At 47.0% G+C, this 17965-nt stretch overlaps 1 protein-coding gene and 1 long non-coding RNA gene across 3 annotated transcripts; both read right to left on the bottom strand.

The window, feature by feature from the left end:
- Positions 1–3443: 3443 nt before the first annotated feature.
- Positions 3444–9601, bottom strand: LOC119701774. The gene is made up of 4 exons (XR_005257177.1): positions 9526–9601; positions 9056–9136; positions 4534–4679; positions 3444–4061 (listed from the first exon to the last, which is right to left on the bottom strand). It is a non-coding gene; the product is annotated as an uncharacterized LOC119701774 (long non-coding RNA).
- Positions 9602–15439: 5838 nt separating this feature from the next.
- Positions 15440–17917, bottom strand: LOC119701772. Of its 2 annotated transcripts, XR_005257176.1 has the most exons (4): positions 17558–17917; positions 17246–17301; positions 16522–16667; positions 15440–16054 (listed from the first exon to the last, which is right to left on the bottom strand). XR_005257176.1 is itself a non-coding variant. In XM_038138883.1 (3 exons), exons 1-3 carry the CDS (start codon positions 17876–17878, stop codon positions 15947–15949), a joined length of 765 nt encoding a protein of 254 aa, XP_037994811.1. In that variant the 5' UTR covers positions 17879–17917; the 3' UTR covers positions 15440–15946. The 2 variants fall into 2 exon arrangements, 1 of the variants encoding a protein (XP_037994811.1); XM_038138883.1 differs by lacking the exon at positions 17246–17301 and having other exon boundaries at positions 17368–17917.
- Positions 17918–17965: the final 48 nt, after the last annotated feature.

The following is a 17965-nucleotide window of genomic DNA, read 5'->3' as shown; positions in this document are numbered from 1 at the left end:
CCCTTTCTTTTAAACAGCATTTTAGTTTGAGAACATGCCCTATTTTTACATTGCCATTCCCATTTCAAATGTCTATGGATGGGTAGTGCTGTCTGTAGTCTATATTAGGTCTCTTCGGCTACACTCGGCTGTTCTCGACAACACTCGGCTATGCCCCGCTCTTCGGCTGCACTCGGCTACGGTCGGCTATTATCGGCTCTTCGGCTAAAGCCGGCTATTATCGGCTGCACTCGGCTCTTCGGCTGCACTCGGCTACCGTCGGCTACGCTCGGCTCTTCGGCTGCACTCGGCTACTCTCGGCTACGCCCGGCTACGCTCGGCTCTTCGGCTGCACTCGGCTGCACTCGGCTCAGCTGGATTTGCGCGCCCTTTTTGCCGCCATCTTGAGAAGGTCAAACCAGTCCGCGACACGCCACACTCAACAGGGCGGCGGGGAGGGGACCTCGGCAGGGAGATAGGCGTTTAGCGCCAATGCCTGTCACAAACCCGCCGAAATACGCCCGCCCGCGGCGCCGCTGAGCCCACAGCCCGTCTCCAAGCTACCCGAAGCGCCACAGAAAATCCCGCTCGCGCCGCGCCGGCGCCGGTGTTCCGTGCGGGCAGTCCAGTAGACGCACCGCGGTCCTCCGATTTGCGCGCCTTTTTTGCCGCCATCTTGAGAAGGTCAAACCAGTCCGCGACACGCCACACTCAACAGGGCGGCGAGGAGGGGACCTCGGCAGGGAGATAGGCGTTTAGCGCCAATGCCTGTCACCAACCCGCCGAAATACGCCCGCCCGCGGCGCCGCTGAGCCCACAGCCCGTCTCCAAGCTAGCCGAAGCGCCACAGAAAATCCCGCTCGCGCCGCGCCGGCGCCGGTGTTCCGTGCGGGCAGTCCAGTAGACGCACCGCGGTCCTCCGATTTGCGCGCCTTTTTTGCCGCCATCTTGAGAAGGTCAAACCAGTCCGCGACACGCCACACTCAAACAGGGCGGCGGGGAGGGGACCTCGGCAGGGAGATAGGCGTTTAGCGCCAATGCCTGTCACCAACCCGCCGAAATAACGCCCGCCCGCGGCGCCGCTGAGCCCACAGCCCGTCTCCTAGGTACCCGAAGCGCCACAGAAAATCCCGCTCGCGCCGCGCCGGCGCCGGCGTTCCGTTCCGGCAGTCCAGTAGACGCACCGCGGTCCTCCGATTTGCGCGCCTTTTTTGCCGCCATCTTGAGAAGGTCAAGCCCGTCCGCGACACGCCGCGCCCGCCCTGCCGCCCGCCGCCGCACACAGGCGTGCCCGCCGAGCGCCGCTCGGCCGCCGAGCGCCGCTCGCCTGCACTACCGCGCTCTGCCCACAGGGTGGCAGCACCGCCGCCCGCCCCACCCCACGCCGCGGCGCTGCCGCCGGGGAAGGCGGCAAAAACCGGCAGCTGCCACCGCAACGGGAGCCGCCCCCGGCAAAAAAACCCTCCAGAATCAATGCCCCCCCGACAACGCGAAAGGAGAAAAAGAAAAAAAAAACAAAAACAAAACCCTGCCTCTACCCAAATGAAAGCCAAAAAGAACCCCTTTCTTTTCAACTGCATTTAAGTTTGAAAAAACGCCAAATTTTTATATTTACATTCCCATTTCCATTTAAAATGTCTATTGATGTGTAGTGCTATCTGTATTCTATATTACATCTCTTCCTATCCCTTCTATTTATTTATATTTTATATTTCTGGAAATATTTTTTAAATCGTGATTATATGTCTCTCTATGTAGAACTGTGTAACACTATCAAGATCTGTATTATTTAAAATAAAATAATTAAAATAATCAATTAAAATAAAAAACCCCGCCTCAAACCAAATAAAAAGCAACCCCCCCCCCCCCTTGATTTAAACCATATTTTTTAGAGTATTACATTCAAGGTATTACTTGTAGTATAGTGGAAATTTTTTAGGCTATTACATTTTTCATAATTATATATTCATATTTCCATTTATATTTTTTATTTATTATGTAGATTATACATGTTATATAAAATACCTTTTAATATATTTTTATATATACATAAATATATATACATATATATGTACATACTATTCTTAGATATCTCTCTTACTTCTATTAATTCATAGGTAATATTTATAGATATCATTATAGATATATTTGGATCTTTGGATTTCTATTTTTAGATTATTTCTATTTATGTTACTGAGTAAAAAACCTGCCTATCAACTAATAAAAACCAAAAAAACGCCCCGTTTATTTTAAACTGTATGTCATTATTTTTATATTTACGATCTATAGTTAGATATTTGTGCGTATATAGAATAGACTGTGTTTTGTATATGTTATACCAGGTTACAAGAACATACTATATATTACAGTTTGATTTGTTTCGATTCTTATGTTTACCCTTATAATGTGATCTTTTTAAATGGATATTTCTTTCTATTTTAAACTAGATATCGAACCCCATAAATTCACTAACCTAACACATCAGAACCACAAAAATGCTGCACCCTCCTCGGCACCGCCACGCGCTCACATCCCAGCACAACACAGAAAAACAGAGCCCGCTCCTGTTGCCAACAGAGCGGAGATCCCACAAGGCTTCCCCCGATTAGAAACTCAAACAAACCCATCTATAAAGAAATGTAAAAATCCCATTAGAGCTAGCCCAAAACCTCCGTGCTTCCTCATCATAAACTTCCTCCTCAATCAATTTCTCAGAAACCCAAAAAACTCCAATACACATCCAAAAGGAAAGAACTGCTAAGAAAAACAAAAACCTGTACAAAATAAATCAAACCAGCTCCCTAAACTCCAGACTGTACAACTGACCCTAAACATTACTAAAAAGACCCCCGAAGCTCTACCTTTATGCTAACTCACAAGTAATGAACAATAATCTGTAGAAATAATTTTAAATTTAAAAAAAAACTAATGAAAAGCATAAAAAAAATTCTAAGCTATTAAAATGTCAAAAAATATCACTGCTAAAATTTTAAAAAAATATATACTGCCTATAAACACCCACCATATAAATGCTCCTGTCCCCAAAAAGAAAACTAAACCCCCCCCCCCCCCCCCCACACCGGCTGCACACAACATGAAGCAAGACAATTAATTCTAAAAACCACCTTAAGCCACTACGTAAAAAAACCTTTCAAAAATTAAAAACTGCAGGTAACAAAAGCCATCCAATCACTTAAACACCCAAAACTCCAGCAGCCGAGCTGCCCCTACCAAATCTCTGTGTTTATACCTACGATAAACTAAGCCAAAATCCCAGCAATACATCTCAGAAGTCTATTAAAGAAACCTGTTGAAATTAATTCTGCCTCAAATACAAACCAAGCCATCCACAGAGTTATCTTCACTCAAAAAACAAATGACACAGAGTTAACAACACCAAAAAAGAAGACAACACACCGTACACCACCAAAGAGTATCACGTTGAAGGAAAAAAAAATAAATTATTTGGCTTTTTTTCAAACTAACTTCTTTTATTAGCTAGAACTAAAGCTTTCAAAACTCCATACGTATCGCAAGCAACGTGCAGTTCTGGTTTCTCCCCGTACCCTCTTTGTACAAAGGGCCTGGGCACAGCACAGGGCCGGGATTCAATGGAATGAATGCATCCCCCACGACCTTTCAAAGAGCTCCGGCACCGCGGCTCGCAGATCCGGACTGCCGTGCTCAGCTACCCTCACGGCCACGTTCAAGCACAATCCACCAGATTGCTCAGAGAATTCCCACTAAAACTCAGCTATAATCACTGAGCAGAAAGTCCTTTGGGGTGCTGCTCCATCTCTCAGCTGCTCCGGGCAGAGGGAAGACGGCTTCTCGTCACGCACGGCAGCAGCAGCGATGGATCCTGGAGGTGGGGGGGGGGGGGAGGGTTGGGGTTTTTTTGTGGATGTAAAAAAAAAGGGTAATGAAATTAAACCAGGTCTGATATAAATGTCTTGAAGCGCCATTCGAGCTTCTTAAACCCAAGAAAACCGTTCCGATTCCTGAGTCCGGTCTTCCGCTGCCTCCTCGCTCTTTGCGCTCGCAGCCCGTTGCAGGAAGCTCTGCAGCCTTTCTTCCCCATCCTGTGTTAGAGAGGGGACAGCTATTAGGGGCACGCACACGCACAAACGGTCTTCAAAAAGATCAAATGCCTGCAGTAAAAATTACATAAGTAATATCCTCTCTCAAACTGTTCAAGAAAAGGGAAACTGGAGGTTTAATGTCCCTCTGAGGGATATGGGATAAAATCTTCCCCCTGAGTGTGCACACAGTAATAAAATACTGATTTTTTGGACCAAACGAGGTAGGTCTGTATGAGACCTACAGCTCAGGGGGCTTTCACGGCTCCCGGCGATGAGGACTGAGCACAGAAGAAAGTTAAAGATGAAGTGTTAGTCCCCTGAATTATTGCCCTGATGTAGGGGTTTTTTTTGGGTTTTTTTTTTTTTTTGGTTTTTTTTTTTTTTTTTTTTTTTTTTTTTTTTGTTTGTTTTTTGGTTTTTTGGGGTTTTTTTGTTGTTTTTTTTTTTTTTTTCCCCCTGCTAAGAGACATACCAGCTTCTTCCCTTTGTTTCTGGGTTTCCAAGTCACCCTGTAATTCGTAACCTGCACCAAGCTGACACGGCTAAGTGAGGAATCCGGCTGCTGTGCTCCAAGCCACGTGTCCCTGGCGTGACGGGAAGTCAGGAGTACAGAAACAGCTGTGGGAAGAAAGGTGAGAGGAAGATCAGAACAGATATGCTCCTAGTTCCCCACAGCTCAAGTGGAGCTGGCTTTTAAATAGCACACATAAACTTAAATTAGCAACAAGCAAAAAAAATATTCCTAACACAATAAACCCCAAAAGGCCTCAAACTACCAAAATAAAAATACCACCTAGTAAGAAACGTGAAGGCAAAAAAGAAACGTAACCAGAAACACTATCTCCCAAAGGATCCGTGTGAGATACAAAGCTGTGTTTCGTGTCAGGTACATACAGGCAGCGTGTATACTTGTGATTGTGATATGTGTAGAAACTGATCATGGGACAATTAGAGGATGAATTCTTAAAAAATAACTGAGGTAGTAAAGCATGGAAGAAGGCCTTTGAACTTATCCTTTGTTTGCAATTAACTGTTATAGCATCTGAATTAAAGCTTTAAAGATGTTGCTGCTGGACAGGAACTTTCTGCACGTAGCTAAGCATTTAACAGCTTTGCAATAATAACCTTTTGAAGTATAATTTTAGAATATTACTTGTAGTAAGGAGCTTTGAAAATATAAGTTTAGAATATATGTAAAGGAAATATGCTTATCTCAACACCTTAGCAAAACAGTAAAAAGCAGCTTAAGAAAGGAAGATGGACATCAACCCAAGGATTGATGGCTTCAACCAAGGGAAGCTGGACATCACTGTTACAAGATTTATAGTCCTTGTAATTAAAAGGTGGACCCACATCTGGAGTCCGGACCGCACCAGCTGGGAGGCCTCTTTCTTCTTTCGGAAGTCGGACCCCACCATCTGGGGATACTCCTTTCTGGGGTACATCCTGAGAAAACTAACTCACAATAGTGTACAGAATTGTGACGTAAAAATCGGGAATAGAAACTGCTGAGAAAAGCTTATGTGTACCCCTATAAATACCTGTACGCCACAACCATCGGTGTGCAGTTGGAGGGAATAGTCTAAGTCTGCTTGGGACCTCTAATTAGGGCTATCTACATTATAAACAAAAATAAGAAAAATAATCGCCTCCCAGGCAGTGTAAGGGTTAGGTACGTGCCAGGCTCACCCTTCTCTGAGATATCTGGTCCTAGGGCACAGAAAGAAGTGCCCTGAAATGCACATTTAAACCCTTAAAATGCTGAAAAAGGCAGAGCTTCCTTCAAGTGAACCCCTTCAAATGAGAAAATGGGGCAGTTGCCTCCACTGAAACTGATACAATGGCAAATAAATGCCTTCTGCCCTTTAATTTAATCCCCTAAAATATTGGGAAAAGAGCAGGTTTTCTTACTGTAAATCTCTCCAGTGATGAAAAAAATAGGGATTTTTCCCTCAATCCAAACCCTTAAGAAGGAGAGATAGCTGGGCATCCCCCTCAGTTTAAGCCTTAGGAAAACAAAAAAGAGGGTGGTTACCCTTAAATCAAACCCATAAAAAACATCGTTAAGGTTTTCCCCTTCTATTTAAACTGGAAAATAATGGAAAATGGTGACTCCCTGTCAATTAGCCCCCCCTAACAGCATAGAAAAGGCAGGATTCTTTCAACTGAGACCATTAAAATTGCAGGGGAAGCAGATTCCCTCACAATTTGAACACAAAAAATAGGAGAAAGGGAAGCTTTTTCCCTCCATTTAAACCCCTTTTCTCCTAATAACCCCTCTCTTTTCTGGGAGTACTGTGGAGGGTCTGAAGGCTCTGGGGAGGGACTGACACAGTAAAAGGGGAAAGTTGAAAGCTCTCCCCTGGAACCCCACATGCTGCCCGGCCCGCTCAGGTGCCGCCCCTTGGCGAGAGGGTTCTTCTCTTGGCATTTTCTCGAAGCGATGCTCCGTGCCCGGGTGGGTCCGGCTGCTCCCCTGTCCCTGCTGGATGTTCCGACCGTAGCTCTGGGAGGGACGCTCGGGATACCCCCGTTAGCCCCTCTGGACTAGCATCTCCCTGTGCAGATGTGCCCGGGTAACCCCCTGAAAGCAGCTGGTCACACGGGGTGCTGCTAGACCTTGGACTGGGGGGTGAGGTGAAGAAAGGTCCTGTGAAGAAAGTTCCCTCCCCTACACAGCCCTTCATCTGCCCCTTAAACAATGTGGTGCTAGACTTTCCTTTCCAAGGAAATTAACAGTCTTTCCCTTCTGCGTGCCCAGGGCCAAAACTGGGATTCTGCCTCCAAAACTGCAGACGGCAAACGATTTCTGGCAGACCGCAGCTGCCGAAGCCGAGAACTCTCGCTGCCCTTGGAGTGCCACGGGCCTCTTGTGAACGGACGTCCGCACGCGGCGGGGGTGAGTTTGGCTTTATGGGGAAAAGGGCTGGCGTTCCTGTCCGGGGGCCTATGCCTGCTCCGCTTCCGAACGGCGCGGGATCTCTCCCGGAGTGGAGCTGCCCCCGCCTAGAACTCGGGCTGCCCTGGCAGTTTGCTGAGCGCCTCCTGCAAACTGGCATCGGGAAACTCGGGGTGTGAGTTTTCCTGTGTGGAATTTCTCACAGACCAAAGCTAAGGGCATCTAACCCTAACTTTGACCGCAAGGACTTAGCTGGGTCTAAAACTTACGACTTTCGGACCGAGAGCGGGGGACAGGACCCGCTGTGCTGCCGCTGGCCCCTTTCTAATGCATTGCAGCCCTAAAACTTTGCCTTTTCAGAGGGTGTGTCCTCTGACCCTGCCCGTAATCTTCAAAATATGCTAAAGATTCCTAAAATAGCTTTGAAAAACCCCCAACAATACCCTAAAAAATCCCAGACAAGTCCTAAAAAACCTTCCAAAATCCCCTAAGTATGTTTAAAAGTTCTGGAACAAACCTCAAAAAAAACATGCTCAGCCTCCAAACTCTACCTATTGCTCTCTAGCCCTCAGATGTCGTCCCTATCTTTTTGCAGTGGTACTTGTTGTCCTCTGAGGGTTCTGTCATTGTCCTGGTGTGAGGGTTGCTGTCTTGTCACACCGGGAGGGTTGCGGTGTGGTCTCACTGTTGGGGTTGCTGTGTTGTGCTGCTGTTGGGGGAAAAGGCTGTTGGTAGGGGGACTGCTTAGGGTGAAGTCAGGGCTGGGGTGTGTGTACCTGAACTTGCCTCCTAAGCTGTACCCTGTAGCCCTGATTTCCACTGGACTGTCCAGCCCTCAGGTCCTCTCCCTTTACCCCTAAATCCCTCCCTCTACGCCCCAGCCTTCAGGCTCTGTGTCACCCTCAAGCCCCTTCTCAGCTGCCCTTCGGCCTCTGTGTTTCGTGCTGTGAAAAGACCCCAAAAAACCCTAAGAATTCCCTAAAAAAAGCCCTAATCTTCAAAATGTCCTAAAACCCCCCAAAGAATACCCTTAAAATACACTAAAAATACCCTACTTTTAAAAACCCCAGAACACCCCTAACAACCCCTAAATATCCCCTAAATAGTCCTAAAAGAGCTCAAAAATAGCCCAAAAATCCTTAAAATGCCCTGACAAGACCTTTAAAACAGACCTAAAAATTCCCTCAGAAACTGTAGAAATACCCTATATCTAAAAAAGTCCTCCACATACCCTCAATAGTCCTAAAAAAGCCCCAAGAAGACTCAGAAACCCCCCTAAAAATTCTAAAAACTACTAAGAAAGCCCTTAAAATACCCTAAAAAGACCTCTTAAAAGCCCTGAAAGAGCCCTAAAATTATCCTAAACGTTCCCAGAAAATCCCTAAAAAACTCCCACAAACACAACCCTAAAATATCCTTTGCAACCCCTGAAAAAAGCCCTAAAAAATGCACATCCCCCAACTCCTACCTTTCACTGTCTAGCCCACAAACATCATCGCTACCTTTTTACTACGGTCGCTGCCTTGTGCTGTTGTTGGGGAAAACTGGTGTCCTAGGGGTGCTGTTTGGGGTGAGCTTAGGGTTGGGGTGAGGGCTTCTGCACCTGTAGCCTAACCTTACCTATTACTCTGGGTCCTGTCCTTTTTACCCCTAACCCTCAGTGTAAGCTGCCCACTTGTCAAACCCCCCCTCTTTGCCCCTCAGCCCGGAATGTCTGTGTGTCACCCCAAGCCCTGCAACGTTGTCCCTTGGCCTCCTAACCTCCGATGGACGCTCTCCACCCGGGTAGGGTTGGTTTTTAGGGTGAGGTTAGGGGAGGTGTGAGTGCTGGTTCACCTGTCACCCTCAGGCACCCCCCACTTTTCCCCTCAAGGCTCTCCCCAAGCCTCTTCTTGTCACCCTCAAGTTCCCTAGAGTAGCCTCTCAGCATCTCTGTGACAATCTGGACCCCCCAGTCGCTCCTAAAGATTCCTTCTGCCTCTCAGCTACCCGATCCTCTGTCACCCTCCAGCCTACCCTCCTCAGCCCGCATCCTTTGTGACACCTTGCAGCCCAGCATCCACAGCGGCCAAAACCCGAAAATTCTGCTACTCACCATTCTCCTAAGAATGCCCGGCTCCTCGGGGCGCACGCTTCGGCTGCGCTCGGAGGCCGACGCCGTCGTCGCAGGGCCTGCCTGGATTAAGAAGAGATGAGGTGATTTGGTATTGCTGAAACGTGACGGGACGTTGGCTCGTTCTCCTCGCGGGGAGCGGACAGAGCGACCGGCACCGGCCGGGACCAGCGCAGCGCCCGCGCCGCCTCTTCCGCCCGCCGGCCCGGCAAAGCCCCCCTCGACTCCGCACGGCTCGCACCGCCTGCACGCCGGACCGGCGCCGCCCCGCCGGGATTTTCCGGCACGCGGTCGCCTCCACCGTCTGGAGCGGGGCGCGCGCGGGGGCTAGGGGGGGTGCAGCCCTGTTCCGACGCCGCTCGCATGCCCCCGGCCCGTGCACCGCTGCGACCGCGCCCCTGCCGCCCGCCGAAACCGGCCCCGCCGGTGCCGCCCTCGCCGCCGCCATTCACCTCAGCCACGGCGTCTCTTTACGCTTCTGAAACACCTTCGCCCCTCCCCGCTATTTACAGACACCGCCCCGCTCGCCGCTCGCTTCTCCCGCCCCTCGCCCTCCCCTCCCTCGGCAGCCGTCCTTCCCCCGCCCCCCCGGCGCCCAGCTGCGAGGGGCGGGGCGCTGGCTCGGGGGGGCTGCAGTGCCGCGCTGTGTCCACAGGGCGGCAGCACTCCCGCCGGCCGCAGCCGGGGGCTGCCGCTCGCCTGGAGGGAAGGGGGGGCAAGAACAACAGGTGCGACCCCCTTCGAAAACTCATCAAAAATAAATGCCCCAAAAAAACCCGCACGAAAACTAAAAACACCCTGCCTGTAACCAAATAAAACCTCAAAACACCCTTTCCTTAAAATTATATTTAACTATTTTTTACATTTTTCACATTTACATTTATAGTGTATATAAAAGTACAAATTATTTCTATTCTATATTACACCTATTGCTCATACTTATTTATATTTAAACTTTTGTATATATATCTATACATTTGTATATTTAGATTTAAATATATTTAGATTAGATTTATATATATATATTTCTAAATTTAGATTTCTATTCCTAAAATACATATGTTCTTTAAAACGAAACCCCTGCCTCTAACCAAAATCTGTCCATATTTTTAATATTAATTATAAATGATAAAAAACCCCTGCCTCTAAACAAATAAGAACAAAAACCCACTTTATTTAAAAATATACTTAGTTTTATATTTATATTTTCCACAATTATACTCACACTTACATTTCTTTAATATTCATATATTTGATTTATAGATACATATATATCATAATGTAATACTATAGCTACAGTATGATTTACATTATGTATTTTATCAATTTCTAAGACTTAGAATTTTCTCCCTTTTATATTTTTCTATATCTTTATATATTTATGATACAGGTCTATATTTGGATTTATATTTTTAATCAGTATTTCTTTTTTTATTATTTATAGTAAAAGCCCTGCCTATAACCAAACTTTTTTTAAAAATCCCACCGTTATTTAAAAAAAAATAATTATTTTTATATTTCTATTTTTTCATATTTCTATTCACATTTATATTTTATAGTGATGTATTCCATTTGCAGACGTAAATAGCATATAGCAAAATATAATTATATATATTCTAAAAAATATATCTATTTTTAATACTTATAATATCTAATTTTATTACTTATATTAACTTAGATTTTATATATGTATTTGTTCTATATTTCTATACTTAGATTTCAAGTTTTATAATTGTTATACATGTAAAATTAAAAAGCTGCCTAAAACCATATAAAAAAAAAACCAAAAAAACAAAGCCTTCATTTTTATCCCTACTTAATTATTTTTATATTATATTCTTCATATTTATATTCAATTTACAATTTGTTATATATCTTATACGGATATACTATAGTTATCGATCTATTATATATTACACATAATATATTACAATATAAGAAGATATATAGAGTATTATTGGTAATATGAAGTGTATCTAGTTCTGTTATTTTGTATTTATTTCTATTTTATGCTTTTCTATATATCTTTATATATTTATAATATATTCCTATTTTTACATCGTTGACGTTGCTGTTTATAATCTGTATTTCTATATTTTACATAAACATCTAATGGACATAAAACATTATAATATCTTCCTGATATAATACAAAACTATGCTGCATGTTCTCTTTATTTATATTTATTTTATTTGAATTTTATATCTACAATTTATATTCCCATTTCCATATTTATATCTCTGTTTTGCTTATTTACACTGGTATGGCTGGGAGGCGGGGAGACGGGACAGGACGAAAGGGGACGAAACGGGAGAGGCACGGCACTACTATTATGATTTAAATAACACCCCTGCCTCTACGCAAATGCAAGCCAAAAAGAACCCCTTTCTTTTAAACAGCATTTTAGTTTGAGAACATGCCCTATTTTTACATTGCCATTCCCATTTCAAATGTCTATGGATGGGTAGTGCTGTCTGTAGTCTATATTAGGTCTCTTCGGCTACACTCGGCTGTTCTCGACAACACTCGGCTATGGCCCGCTCTTCGGCTGCACTCGGCTACGGTCGGCTATTATCGGCTCTTCGGCTAAAGCCGGCTATTATCGGCTGCACTCGGCTCTTCGGCTGCACTCGGCTACCGTCGGCTACGCTCGGCTCTTCGGCTGCATTCGGCTACTCTCGGCTACGCCCGGCTACGCTCGGCTCTTCAGCTGCACTCGGCTGCACTCGGCTCAGCTGGATTTGCGCGCCCTTTTTGCCGCCATCTTGAGAAGGTCAAACCAGTCCGCGACACGCCACACTCAACAGGGCGGCGGGGAGGGGACCTCGGCAGGGAGATAGGCGTTTAGCGCCAATGCCTGTCACCAACCCGCCGAAATACGCCCGCCCGCGGCGCCGCTGAGCCCACAGCCCGTCTCCAAGCTAGCCGAAGCGCCACAGAAAATCCCGCTCGCGCCGCGCCGGCGCCGGTGTTCCGTGCGGGCAGTCCAGTAGACGCACCGCGGTCCTCCGATTTGCGCGCCTTTTTTGCCGCCATCTTGAGAAGGTCAAACCAGTCCGCGACACGCCACACTCAACAGGGCGGCGGGGAGGGGACCTCGGCAGGGAGATAGGCGTTTAGCGCCAATGCCTGTCACCAACCCGCCGAAATACGCCCGTCCGCGGCGCCGCTGAGCCCACAGCCCGTCTCCAAGCTAGCCGAAGCGCCACAGAAAATCCCGCTCGCGCCGCGCCGGCGCCGGTGTTCCGTGCGGGCAGTCCAGTAGACGCACCGCGGTCCTCCGATTTGCGCGCCTTTTTTGCCGCCATCTTGAGAAGGTCAAACCAGTCCGCGACACGCCACACTCAACAGGACGGCGGGGAGGGGACCTCGGCAGGGAGATAGGCGTTTAGCGCCAATGCCTGTCACCAACCCGCCGAAATACGCCCGTCCGCGGCGCCGCTGAGCCCACAGCCCGTCTCCAAGCTAGCCGAAGCGCCACAGAAAATCCCGCTCGCGCCGCGCCGGCGCCGGTGTTCCGTGCGGGCAGTCCAGTAGACGCACCGCGGTCCTCCGATTTGCGCGCCTTTTTTGCCGCCATCTTGAGAAGGTCAAACCAGTCCGCGACACGCCACACTCAACAGGGCGGCGGGGAGGGGACCTCGGCAGGGAGATAGGCGTTTAGCGCCAATGCCTGTCACAAACCCGCCGAAATACGCCCGCCCGCGGCGCCGCTGAGCCCACAGCCCGTCTCCAAGCTAGCCGAAGCGCCACAGAAAATCCCGCTCGCGCCGCGCCGGCGCCGGTGTTCCGTGCGGGCAGTCCAGTAGACGCACCGCGGTCCTCCGATTTGCGCGCCTTTTTTGCCGCCATCTTGAGAAGGTCAAACCAGTCCGCGACACGCCACACTCAACAGGGCGGCGGGGAGGGGACCTCGGCAGGGAGATAGGCGTTTAGCGCCAATGCCTGTCACCAACCCGCCGAAATACGCCCGTCCGCGGCGCCGCTGAGCCCACAGCCCGTCTCCAAGGTACCCGAAGCGCCACAGAAAATCCCGCTCGCGCCGCGCCGGCGCCGGTGTTCCGTGCGGGCAGTCCAGTAGACGCACCGCGGTCCTCCGATTTGCGCGCCTTTTTTGCCGCCATCTTGAGAAGGTCAAGCCTGTCCGCGACACGCCGCGCCCGCCCTGCCGCCCGCCGCCGCACACAGGCGTGCCCGCCGAGCGCCGCTCGGCCGCCGAGCGCCGCTCGCCTGCACTACCGCGCTCTGCCCACAGGGTGGCAGCACCGCCGCCCGCCCCACCCCACGCCGCGGCGCTGCCGCCGGGGAAGGCGGCAAAAACCGGCAGCTGCCACCGCAACGGGAGCCGCCCCCGGCAAAAAAACCCTCCAGAATCAATGCCCCCCCGACAACGCGAAAGGAGAAAAAGAAAAAAAAAACAAAAACAAAACCCTGCCTCTACCCAAATGAAAGCCAAAAAGAACCCCTTTCTTTTCAACTGCATTTAAGTTTGAAAAAACGCCAAATTTTTATATTTACATTCCCATTTCCATTTAAAATGTCTATTGATGTGTAGTGCTATCTGTATTCTATATTACATCTCTTCCTATCCCTTCTATTTATTTATATTTTATATTTCTGGAAATATTTTTTAAATCGTGATTATATGTCTCTCTATGTAGAACTGTGTAACACTATCAAGATCTGTATTATTTAAAATAAAATAATTAAAATAATCAATTAAAATAAAAAACCCCGCCTCAAACCAAATAAAAAGCAACCCCCCCCCCCCTTGATTTAAACCATATTTTTTAGAGTATTACATTCAAGGTATTACTTGTAGTATAGTGGAAATTTTTTAGGCTATTACATTTTTCATAATTATATATTCATATTTCCATTTATATTTTTTATTTATTATGTAGATTATACATGTTATATAAAATACCTTTTAATATATTTTTATATATACATAAATATATATACATATATATGTACATACTATTCTTAGATATCTCTCTTACTTCTATTAATTCATAGGTAATATTTATAGATATCATTATAGATATATTTGGATCTTTGGATTTCTATTTTTAGATTATTTCTATTTATGTTACTGAGTAAAAAACCTGCCTATCAACTAATAAAAACCAAAAAAACGCCCCGTTTATTTTAAACTGTATGTCATTATTTTTATATTTACGATCTATAGTTAGATATTTTTGCGTATATAGAATAGACTGTGTTTTGTATATGTTATACCAGGTTACAAGAACATACTATATATTACAGTTTGATTTGTTTCGATTCTTATGTTTACCCTTATAATGTGATCTTTTTAAATGGATATTTCTTTCTATTTTAAACTAGATATCGAACCCCATAAATTCACTAACCTAACACATCAGAACCACAAAAATGCTGCACCCTCCTCGGCACCGCCACGCGCTCACATCCCAGCACAACACAGAAAAACAGAGCCCGCTCCTGTTGCCAACAGAGCGGAGATCCCACAAGGCTTCCCCCCGATTAGAAACTCAAACAAACCCATCTATAAAGAAATGTAAAAATCCCATTAGAGCTAGCCCAAAACCTCCGTGCTTCCTCATCATAAACTTCCTCCTCAACCAATTCCTCAGAAACCCAAAAAACTCCAATACACATCCAAAAGGAAAGAACTGCTAAGAAAAACAAAAACCTGTACAAAATAAATCAAACCAGCTCCCTAAACTCCAGACTGTACAACTGACCCTAAACATTACTAAAAAGACCCCCGAAGCTCTACCTTTATGCTAACTCACAAGTAATGAACAATAATCTGTAGAAATAATTTTAAATTTAAAAAAAAACTAATGAAAAGCATAAAAAAAATTCTAAGCTATTAAAATGTCAAAAAATATCACTGCTAAAATTTTAAAAAATATATACTGCCTATAAACACCCACCATATAAATGCTCCTGTCCCCAAAAAGAAAACTAAACCCCCCCCCCCCCCCCCCACACCGGCTGCACACAACATGAAGCAAGACAATTAATTCTAAAAACCACCTTAAGCCACTACGTAAAAAAACCTTTCAAAAATTAAAAACCGCAGGTAACAAAAGCCATCCAATCACTTAAACACCCAAAACTCCAGCAGCCGAGCTGCCCCTACCAAATCTCTGTGTTTATACCTACGATAAACTAAGCCAAAATCCCAGCAATACATCTCAGAAGTCTATTAAAGAAACCTGTTGAAATTAATTCTGCCTCAAATACAAACCAAGCCATCCACAGAGTTATCTTCACTCAAAAAACAAATGACACAGAGTTAACAACACCAAAAAAGAAGACAACACACCGTACACCACCAAAGAGTATCACGTTGAAGGAAAAAAAAATAAATTATTTGGCTTTTTTTCAAACTAACTTCTTTTATTAGCTAGAACTAAAGCTTTCAAAACTCCATACGTATCGCAAGCAACGTGCAGTTCTGGTTTCTCCCCGTACACTCTTTGTACAAAGGGCCTGGGCACAGCACAGGGCCGGGATTCAATGGAATGAATGCATCCCCCACGACCTTTCAAAGAGCTCCGGCACCGCGGCTCGCAGATCCGGACTGCCGTGCTCAGCTACCCTCACGGCCACGTTCAAGCACAATCCACCAGATTGCTCCGAGAATTCCCACTAAAACTCAGCTATAATCACTGAGCAGAAAGTCCTTTGGGGTGCTGCTCCATCTCTCAGCTGCTCCGGGCAGAGGGAAGACGGCTTCTCGTCACGCACGGCAGCAGCAGCGATGGATCCTGGAGGTGGGGGGGGGGAGGGCTGGGGTTTTTTTGTGGATGTAAAAAAAAAGGGTAATGAAATTAAACCAGGTCTGATATAAATGTCTTGAAGCGCCATTCGAGCTTCTTAAACCCAAGAAAACCGTTCCGATTCCTGAGTCCGGTCTTCCGCTGCCTCCTCGCTCTTTGCGCTCGCAGCCCGTTGCAGGAAGCTCTGCAGCCTTTCTTCCCCATCCTGTGTTAGAGAGGGGACAGCTATTAGGGGCACGCACACGCACAAACGGTCTTCAAAAAGATCAAATGCCTGCAGTAAAAATTACATAAGTAATATCCTCTCTCAAACTGTTCAAGAAAAGGGAAACTGGAGGTTTAATGTCCCTCTGAGGGATATGGGATAAAATCTTCCCCCTGAGTGTGCACACAGTAATAAAATACTGATTTTTTGGACCAAACGAGGTAGGTCTGTATGAGACCTACAGCTCAGGGGGCTTTCACGGCTCCCGGCGATGAGGACTGAGCACAGAAGAAAGTTAAAGATGAAGTGTTAGTCCCCTGAATTATTGCCCTGATGTAGGGGTTTTTTTGGTTTGGTTTTTGTTTTTTTTTTGTTTTGTTTTGTTCTGGTTTTTTGTTTTTTTGTTTGTTTGTTTTTTGGGTTTTTTTTTTTTTGTTTTTTTTTTTTTCCCCTGCTAAGAGACATACCAGCTTCTTCCCTTTGTTTCTGGGTTTCCAAGTCACCCTGTAATTCGTAACCTGCACCAAGCTGACACGGCTAAGTGAGGAATCCGGCTGCTGTGCTCCAAGCCACGTGTCCCTGGCGTGACGGGAAGTCAGGAGTACAGAAACAGCTGTGGGAAGAAAGGTGAGAGGAAGATCAGAACAGATATGCTCCTAGTTCCCCACAGCTCAAGTGGAGCTGGCTTTTAAATAGCACACATAAACTTAAATTAGCAACAAGCAAAAAAAAATATTCCTAACACAATAAACCCCAAAAGGCCTCAAACTACCAAAATAAAAATACCACCTAGTAAGAAACGTGAAGGCAAAAAAGAAACGTAACCAGAAACACTATCTCCCAAAGGATCCGTAACAATCAAACATATGCTCCGATCAAACAATCCAAAGAAATAAAAGCCCTGTAAGATAAGAAACACGAATGCGACTATAAAGATTAAAAACCCCTAAGTAACTACACGACACTACCTCGAACCCACCGAAACAAACGCTGCATACTCAAGCTAACAAAAGGCACCACCACAGAATCCAAAACCTGACTTCTACTTCATGCTACGACCCATAAAACCCACGGTAAACCCTAGAAAACGTCATAGCGGGGGGGGAAGGGGGGGGGGGGGGGGGAAGGGGAATTAAAAAAAAAAAAAAAAAAAAAAAATCCGACCACAAAACTGAATTCAAAACAACCTACTCATCAACACCTGAGCCGAGAACCATAACATTCAAGAAGTGCAGCACATCCACCAGCTGCAAACAAAACAAAACGATACAATAAATTCCTAAAAGCCGCGTCAAAAGCAGGACATCAAAGACCTTTCCAATATCGCTCCCCGCGCTCCCGGCGCCGGACGGAGCGCGGCTCCCGGCAGGAAAGCGGCTCCTCCGGCGGCTCCTCCGGCGGCTCCTCGGGCGCGCAGGGGCGGCGCCGCGCCGGGAGAGCCCCGGCCACTGCGCCCTGCCCGGCAGGAGCCGGCCGGCCCCTCATGGTGCTCGCGGCTCCCACCTGGGTCGGCTCTCGGCGTGAAGTCGTTTCATTTCGGCTTTTGGTCTGAACCGGTCTCGTTTCGGCTCCTGGGCTGAAGCGGGCTCGGTTCGGCGAAAGTCGGGGACGATCGGCTTTGAGGGGAAACTCGGCTGCGCGCGGCCACCCGGGGCTCCCGCCGGCTCTCGGGCTGCACTCGGCTGCACTCGGCAGCACTCGGCTGCACTCGGCAGCACTCGGCTGCACTCGGCTGCACTCGGCTGCACTCGGCTGCACTCGGCTCTCCGGCCGCGCTCGGCAATCATTGGCCAAGCTGCAGTGTCCCGCCCTTTCTGCCGCCATCTTGAGAAGGTCAAGCCCGTCCGTGACACGCCGCGCCCGCCCTGCCGCCCGCCGCCGCACACAGGCGTGCCCGCCGAGCGCCGCTCG

The sequence above is a fragment of the Motacilla alba genome, chromosome 5 (assembly GCF_015832195.1).
Source record: "Motacilla alba alba isolate MOTALB_02 chromosome 5, Motacilla_alba_V1.0_pri, whole genome shotgun sequence".
Classification (NCBI taxonomy): Eukaryota; Metazoa; Chordata; class Aves; order Passeriformes; family Motacillidae; genus Motacilla; species Motacilla alba.
Note: the sequence above shows the minus strand (reverse complement) of the source record. Positions and strands in the feature narration are given on the sequence as shown.